This window comes from Kryptolebias marmoratus, linkage group LG23, assembly GCF_001649575.2.
Source record: "Kryptolebias marmoratus isolate JLee-2015 linkage group LG23, ASM164957v2, whole genome shotgun sequence".
NCBI classification, from domain to species: domain Eukaryota; kingdom Metazoa; phylum Chordata; class Actinopteri; order Cyprinodontiformes; family Rivulidae; genus Kryptolebias; species Kryptolebias marmoratus.
The window spans coordinates 4035622-4044449 of NC_051452.1; the positions used below are offsets into that span (position 1 = coordinate 4035622).

Sequence of the window (8828 nt, forward strand, 5' to 3'; positions counted from 1 at the left end):
GGGGGGGGGAGGGATTACAGTGGGGAGGAAAAAATGGAAGAGGAAGAGATGAGTAAGGATGGAGGAGAGACGGATAAAAGACGGATTGAGGCAGAAGAGGTAGATATATGTACGACGGGAGGGTGTGAGCTCAGAGCGAGAGGAAGGATGAGTGACAGGAGCGCGGAGGGAAAAAGGTGAAGAGGAAGGAGAAATTCAGAGGGGACGGAGTAAAGATGCAGAGAGCCTGACGAGCCTCATTAAGACACGACTGAGCCGCTGCAGCTCCCTGTAGATACTGACCCCACAGTGAAACCTCTGTCAGTCACACACAGGCACACACACACACACACACACAGGTTCTGGCAGCATGTACATGAGTGCATGCAGTCCAACAACGAGACATCTCAAACTCCTGGTGACAGATCCTCTAATTTCTTGGCCATCCACTGCTCTTAGCATGAAAAGCCTGTATGAACACAAGTGTGTGTGTGTGTGTGTGTGTGTGTGTGTGTGTGTGTTTTGTGGGATCAGAACTTGTGTTGTACGAGTTACAGAGGAAGGGGGGGAGCACTCAGGGAGCCTCATGAATTACACTGTCTCTTCTTATAGTGCAGCCCATCTGTCTACACACACAAGTGCTGCATATTTTCTACCATGCAGGAACCAAAACCCTGTTAACGATGACACCACTGTGTGTGTGTGTGTGCGCGCGCCATGTTTTCACTCTATTTAAATTAGAAATCTAGCAGAAATAATATAAACTTATTTATGCCTCTGAAATGCAGACACAGTCTAGGCCACTGTATACTCCATGTGCTTAGACAGAAGAAAAATATATTCACTGAATAAATATGAGAGTCTAATCAAAAAAAATGGAGGAAAAGGTAAGTTTCCCGTTTGCTTTTAAAGCAAAACATTACAATAGAAGCCCAGACTTCTTGTAGAAGACATTACCAGAGAAGAGGACTGTAATGCAATGATTTTAAATTTACTTTTGATACGACAAGATTATGACCTGATGGTCTTTGAGTAGTCTCTTGCTCTGCTGCAACCGTTCGAGACGACTTGATGACTTAAAAATGTGAGAAAATTGTCCTAAAGCTGCGAGGGCCTTTATCGTCATTATCCAGGAAAATCTGCACATGTTTGCATGTCTTAGCTCGTGTCCTAAGACGTGTGTGTGTGTGTGTGGAAATTCATGCTCTCGTTTCTATTAGCCGCCTTATCGGGTAAGAATGGCGTCACGCTCCGGGATAAGCTGCGAGGAGAGGGGCTGATAAAGCCCTTCATCATCCCCGGCGTCTCGTGCCCGTGTTGCCTCGGCGCCACCACCTTAATTAAAAAGTGCTATCACCCAGAGTGGGGGAAGTACGAGGAGAGAGTGGGCCACGCTCAGCTGTTCAGTCATTCCTCACTGGACTGGACCGAAGGAGAGCAGCAGGAAGTGGATTTATGAATCACTGTGGCTGTTTTGTTCGTTAACGAACTACTGAGGTGAGATGACAGCGATCTGAGGTAAAAGTATATATATTTGACGGAAAACATCAGGGACCAGACTCCATCCTCCAAGGTAACAACGCTTGGCCCTGCAGAGCGGGGTTTATCAGAGACCTCCAGACTTTGGAGAAGATGGAGTCCTGACCTCAACCTGTGGGATCAACCTGGACGTGCTGTTCGTTCCAGACTGACCGACACAACCACAGCGGCTAAATGATGGTTGAAGAATGGGACGCCATCCCACAGCAGCATGAGGAGGAGGTGGCTATGTATGGTTCTTCCACATGCTTCTGAGCCCCCCAGTTTGTTTCTTCAGACAATCATCCAATCCGATAAAACCCCAAACATGAGTCGAAAGCAGGAGAAGCTGTTTGACAAACTACTACTACTGCTGCTCAACCAACAAATACATTTCCTTAACAAATATGGCACAAGAAGCATTGTTACAACAAAGAAATAATAAACCAAACAGAAACTTCCTTTCTTTTTGTGCTAAGTTTATAAATATGTTGACCAAGATGTATTTTGACCCTTTTTTTGTAGAAGCCGACACAACAGTTTGACTTTTAGTTTCATCTAAAGCGCCGAGCCTTCCGTCGTTCTTTTATTCTTTTTACTGCTGTTAAGTCTTCATAATTAAAAGATAAATACAATAAATAAATATGTCTAACGGTCTGCAGTGATTTGGGACTTGTGTGAACTTTAATCACTGGGAAAGGCTCAGTGTTTTCAGTGAGCACAGCAGAAATAGTCCCTATGACTCATGTGTGAGCAACAAGGTGACATCATGGAGAGAAATCCAGTTTTCATTTGGAAAAAGAGATTTAGAGTGAGGTTGTGATCATTTTGTCCAATAATTTCATTAAAATATGTCCTGTTTTCATCAAGCGTAAAAAATAAAAATTTTTAGAAAACTTTTTGGGCGACAGAAACAAAAACTATTAAAGATTTCAGAAAATGACAAAATGTCTAAAAATGCCGTTTTGATTTCTGTTCTGCGTTTGCTCTTAGGGAGCAGTAGGTGTGTTCTGTTTGTTGTCCTTTTTGTTGTGTTTTATAAAATCAAATCGTTTGCATCAAAGCTGTGTTTCCTGTCTTGTTTCGTCAAACGTCAAGTTCTCATTCTGATGTTGGGTTTTGTCTAATGTTGATGCGTTTTGCTACTCGGGGTCTCTGTGGAGGAAACAGAGGAAGAGGAAAACAAAGTACAAACAAATTCTGAGGTAATGCTAGTTTAGTGCAGCTGGGGTTGATTCTGTGCTGGAAAACTACTAAAACACTGGGCAATAATCACGATGTCAACATTTTAACCCTTTTGCTTCTACCAGGAGAAATACTAGGTGCTAGACAGCAAGAATACACCGTTTAATGTAGAAAACAAACTAAAATGATTAAAGATAAATCAGAATTACGATCAGAAACCGCTGCTTATCAGTTTAAAGTGTAAAAGTCAGAATTTAAACTACATAATGTCCCGTTTACAAGTTGCATTGAGGCCAGTTTTTGTTTTGAATCAGGAGACCAGCAAATTAAATTAAAATCGACTAAAAAGCACATGAGCTGTGATTAGCCCTCCTCCAGAAACAATAGCTTTTTGTTAACCAGTCTAAACAAGTTTAAAGGAGGATCTTTAAGGAGCCAACAAAAGCCACATCAGAAGCAGATAAAATCCCCAAATCCTCTTTTACCTCCCTGCGTCTCATCTTTCCTGCTCCCTCTCTAACGGGATAAGTGGCCCATGCTAATCGCTAAATGCAAAGAGTTGGCCGTCCTGATCAATGCTTCAATGGATCAATGGAGGAAACAGATGGTACCTGACGACGGCATCAGGTCTCCTTGAACCCCAACCTGCACCACCAAGGCCCTCCTTTTGTCTTTAAAACCTCCAACCCTGCTTTTAAATCACATTTAAAAACACTTAATGCTAACCCCCAACAGCTTTAAACTCATCCCTGAGCTCCCGTTAAGACTCTCCCCCACGCGTTTAATGCGACAACACCGAAGAGCGAGGTCTTGTTTTTAATTTCACCCCCGTGTGTGGCGCGGCCTGTTCCGGGGCTTTTTTGTGTTGATGCCCGTGACTCTCATACCTGACTGGTATTGAACCGAACGCTCGGTTTGTCTTCAGCTATGAATGCTAATAGGTGACCTTGTTTTGGCAGCCGATACCTCTGAGGCCGCCCGGATCAAAAAGCAGAGAAAATGCAAAAGGATTGACGGATGGACGTCCATGGGAGATGAAAAGGAAAAGAACCAAGCGAGGGAAAGAAAACAGCAAGAAAGCAGTCAAAAAATTCAGAAGTTTGCTCATTAAGGAGCTGAGATTTGGATTAAATTAATAGATCTCTGGAAGAAGTCGATACCATAGAGGATGCACAAACACCCACTCAATAAACATGCAAATGAGCTGCTTAATGGCTTGAATATTAATTCTTATGACAGGTAGTAATTAATGCACATATCAGTGAGTCAAAGTGTGATTACAATACGAGTGGAGTGGAGGTGGCCAAGCTTCATGGAAACAAACATTTTCAGACCCTGATTGGAAAAATGTTGCACGTTTACACGGTGCTGCCGAGCTCCTTGAGCCCGCTGTAGTTCCCATGCTCGGCCACTAGTTGGCGCTTGAACGTGCATGTGCAGACACCAGTCTCTCCAGCATGTAAACCGTTACATCCAGAATGGTGCACACACAGACCTCTGTTTGGACTTCCAGTCAGGTGAGTAACATATCGGTGCATGAGCAGGACAGCCAATGACCGCAGCCGCGATGTCACATGTCACGGCTCCCTTTGAAATGCAAAAAGGGGCGGGTCTGAAAAGTTCCACTCTGAGACCTGGGTTCAACAAGTGTCGGTGTCCGGTAATCCTGACTGCCGTCGTCGTGTAAACGGACGGCCGAACTGCAACGTAAATGTTCCAGCTTCACGTGAACGGCCCCGCAGACACAAAGAGGGGCTGAAATTTCCCTTTTCCATACTCAGCCCCAAACGGATGACGAATGAGGGAGGGAGAGCGATTTGCATGTGAGTTCAGTTCACATAAATGAAGCAACTCAAGTGCAGTTCTGAGGCTCGGGAGTCTGAGAAAAACAAAATCTCTTCAAAGAGGGGAGGGGAAAAATGAAGTTCAGTCACCGTTTAAAAACTTAGACTCAAAACTGAACTTCTACCTTGAGACCCGAAGCCTCTGGCGTAGATCAGTTTGTTCCAAACATTTTTCAAAAGAACCCCCCTCCATTTACTTTTTGCTGCTGTAAAAGTATCAAGTTGCTACAACCCACACAGAGCCGATCATCAGAAGCAGAAACTCTGTCAAACTTCTGCTGTAACTCCTAACTTTCATGAGGTTTCGTAACAAAGCAGGCAGAGTTCACCCCTTTATCTCCAACTCCCCCTGCAGAGCTGCGATTTTACCCCACATTAGCTGCGTCGCCTTGTAGCCCCTTAATGCAACCCGCTCCCCGGGTCCGGTGCCATTTTAACTCTGTGACCCCTGCGTGCTTTGATGTTGCCCTTTCTTCTCACTTTGATGCACAAACCCTCCAAGTCGTGTTGCTTTCGTGTTTTCTCTGCTTTGTGGGACTTCTTTGCAAGCCACTGTCTCTCTGTGTGTCCCCCTCCTGGCACGCTCTTTCATTCCCCACCCCTGTCTGTTCTGCTCTCCGTCAGCCCCTCTTCTCTTCCCCTCTGGCATCTTGATGTGGCTCTTGAGGGGAGCGACATGTGCTGCAGTGCCTTGGCAGAACACGGAGAGAGTTTCGAGCTTCTTGCTCGCCTGCATCACTGCCAAGAGGCTCACATCTGTCTCTGATCAGTGAGCACGAGCAGCCAACACACACACACACACACACACACACACAGAACACTTTTAGTAAGCTTAAAAATAAAGAGGATGTGGAAAAAAAGCCTGGTTGGGTTTAGATGCACGCCAGGTGGTGGTGTAAAGCCTGAACAGTCATCGTGGGATCATGAACCCCTTTTAAATCCACCTACTCTCCATGAAAACCAACCAAAGCTCTGCAGCCAAATGTGGAGAAAAAAAGAGTCGAAGCTAAAAATGCAAAGGATACACAGACAGCAGAACTGTTTACTTCATCACTGTATGAGCAACCAGACAGCCATGGATGAGTGAGCCAGTCTCATGTGTCATCACTTCTCAGCCTGGAGGAACAGTTTCAAGTCTGCCCTTCCTCTGATAAATCTGCAACATTTCCCTCGTTTCTGTGAGGATTCGCGGACAAACGTGTCGACTCAAGCTCTCAGAAAGGCTTTGCTGCGGTTTCGTACCCATCCAGAACCCGAGGGGGTCATTCCTGCCCCTCGGGTGCCACCGACGCCGCTCGAATCTGCCTGATTATTCCCTCTTTGACTGCTGAGAGCGCACAGAAGCATGGCACTGTCTCTGCTTGCTCTTTGCACTGCAACCTGAAAAAGCCACTGAGAGGAGAAGAGAGAAAGAGACAGAGTCCCGGTGGCTAATGAAGACAAGGATCAAATTAGTCAAATCCTGAGCTGACACTGTAGCTTTTACGCACACTGAGCCTACCTCACGCCTAAAACTGCGCTTCCACCCTGACGTGAAGCGCGTTTTAATCAGGGGTTTGATTTGTTTATGATCACTGATTAACAATTAGGATAAATATGGGGGGGTTACGGGAAGTGCCTAATTTCCTAAAACTTCCCGGTTATATTCGAGACAGTGGGCTTCCGATTTTCTCTATCAGACAATCTGAGTTAATCAGTTTGGATGGAATTAAGCACAGACTGGAAACAAAGTCAAGAATCACGCGATTTGGAGGAAACACGTGTTTGGGTGGAAGAAATCCTGATATATTTGAACCCAAAGCGCAAAGAATCAAGAGTCACAAATTCTTCAAATGCGTAAAACTAACTAACAGGGAGATCCAGTGGAGTAGAACAAATGGGTTGTTTTTTAGGTTACAGACACCAAGAAGTCCCTCAAACTCACCGTTTTCTCCTCCGACCCTCCATCCTTGATGGCACAAAAACAATAAAAATCCAATCAACGGCGACGCAAAATCCATCTTGGATCAGGAGGGGAGGGAGGGGGGCAACTTGGGAAGTTTTACAGTTCCTTTTCTAAAAAAAAAATAAAATAGAGAGAGATCCACACCCCGTTGAAAGGAGGCAAAACTGAACCAATTTGATGGAAAGAAATATCCCAAACGGCTGGAAAATGTGCGCGTCTACATGTCATTAAAACACGCAACTTCTCAATTAAGTGTCCGGTTGTTGGACAGATGCCGCTAAAATCTCCTCCAAAATAACTGGTGAAGAGGCAAACTTCCAGATGGATGCAGCTGTTCGGGACCGCGGCTCCAGGCTTCCCCCCCCCCTGTCCGCCCTGTTATAGCTCCTCTCCGCTGCGTCTCCTCTCCTCTCCTCTCCACCTCCTGCAGGAGCAGAAGTCCGAGCGTCCAAACAGGGAGGCGCACAAGAAGCGACGGAAATTTTAAATAAAAAAGAAATGAAAAGAAATTTAAAGAAGTGGATCTCCTTGCAGCTCCTCGGACTGGTCCGCGGCTCCGCCACCAAGCGTGCGTCCTGCCGCCCCGTGTGTGTAGGAGCGCGCGCGCGTGTGTGTGTGAGAGAGTGTGTGATCGCTCTTTTGAGCCGAGCAGATATCGCGTTACAGTCACGGCGCCTGAGCTCCGCCCACCTCCCCTCCCTCACTCCCTCCTGTCTCTCTCTCTCTCTCTCTCTCTCCCCCCCACAAACATTCACCCCCCCTTCAAATAAAAAAAGATGCCACAGATATCAGCTCCTCCACAGATAAGGCTCAGATAAAACCATGTCATGGCAGAACTGGAAGCTCTCCTGTGTGTGTGTGTGTGTGTGTGTGGGGGGGGGGGCACAGTAAACTGGCACAGGGCTGCCTTTCACCACATAAACACACATCAAACAACCAAAGGCCAGAGCCCACCTCAACCCTGCAATCAGCAGGTCTAAATAAAGAGCCGGGAGGCTGTAATGACACAGTAGTGAACCCAGAATAATCTGCTGAGAAAGGCCTCCCCCCCGTCCCCCCCTCGCTCCACCTGCTCCACCCGCCTGTGGTTTAGATTACCTTGTAATGTTGGGGACTGGCTGCAGCCTCGCTGGACCAGCCAGGTGCAGCACTCACGGGGAAACCTTCTGGATGCTCCAAAGATAAGTGGTTTTTTTTTGCTTTTGCAGAACAAGAAACGTCTTACCTGGCGTGGACGGCTCCCAGGTCGACCTCTGATTGGGTGAAACGGAGTTAACCCCGACCGGACCGATGAGCTGACGGCAAACCTGAGCGAGGCCAAGACGAAAACTGGATTTCTGCTGTCGTACAATGCCACTTTTATAAACCTCTACATTGTTTTTTACATTAAATGCTACAATTACACACACAAGCTAGCTGGAGGAACCGTATGACACCAGGTTTATAACATTTTTAGTAAAACTGGACTCGTTTTAACACACCAAGAAGATGAATTGGCCTTGGGACAGTTCAGACTAGCCATTAGCTCGTCAGTCTTGTCAAAATACGTCTCTGTTTTCCAAACTGCTGCCTACAACAGGTGAAACTAGTCTCTCATTGTGCTGCAACTTGCGAGGGAGTTTCCACCATTTCCTAAAAACATTCAGTCTTATAATAATTTCACACATTTGAAAAACTTCAGAGACAATTTTTTAATGTCACAAAGTCTTTGCAGGTGTCTGGAGCGTTTCTTAGTTTAGCATTCGTACTTCTTTGCAACTAGAGCCATTTCCTGTGGATGCATTTGTAAACAGACACTAAAACGTTAAATCGAAGTGTTCGTGAAAAACTTTCGTTTTGTTTTATTGTTGATGTAAGATGTAGTCAAAGTTTTATTCTTCATTAAAAGCCTTTAAAGTTCTTTAAAGTGGTACCAAAGACTGGGTGCGTTAAAATATAACACTGCAGTAACAATTCAGTGTGATTCCAAACTAAAATTTGAGTATTTTCACAAAATTTTGAGTTCAACTAGTCACAGATCAGAACCTTTTCTCCATAAAGGAGCAGAAATGATGCGTCGCCACAACTTTATCCAGTTCTTCTTTTTAATTCTCCCTTGTGAAAGTCATGAGATGTAAACAAAGGACCCCCGATGCCCTTGATGAAGGTTGTGTCATGTCTACATGTCACCGTCTGTCACTTCAGCCGACTGTCACCCCCTGCTGCTCCACCCCCCCGGCTCGACTGGATGCCATCAACTTTCAGCCTCCTTGCTCCTTGTCAGTCATTTTTTAAGCCCACCTCTGCCCCATGGCGTGGCGGCTGTCAGACGTCATCGTGATCGGTTAATCTGAGCCCCCCGGGTTGGGGTCTTCACC

At 45.8% G+C, this 8828-nt stretch overlaps 1 protein-coding gene across 2 annotated transcripts in view; it reads right to left on the reverse strand.

Annotated features, from left to right (window-relative positions):
• Positions 1 to 7097, reverse strand: part of nrp2a (neuropilin 2a) — a 57786-nt gene extending 50689 nt beyond the window's left edge. For both annotated transcript variants that reach the window (XM_017434388.2, XM_017434389.3), the window contains exon 1: positions 6451 to 7097. In XM_017434388.2, the coding sequence (XP_017289877.1) occupies positions 6451 to 6526 (76 nt within the window). In that variant the 5' untranslated portion in view covers positions 6527 to 7097. The remainder of the gene's footprint in view (positions 1 to 6450) is intronic.
• Positions 7098 to 8828: the final 1731 nt, after the last annotated feature.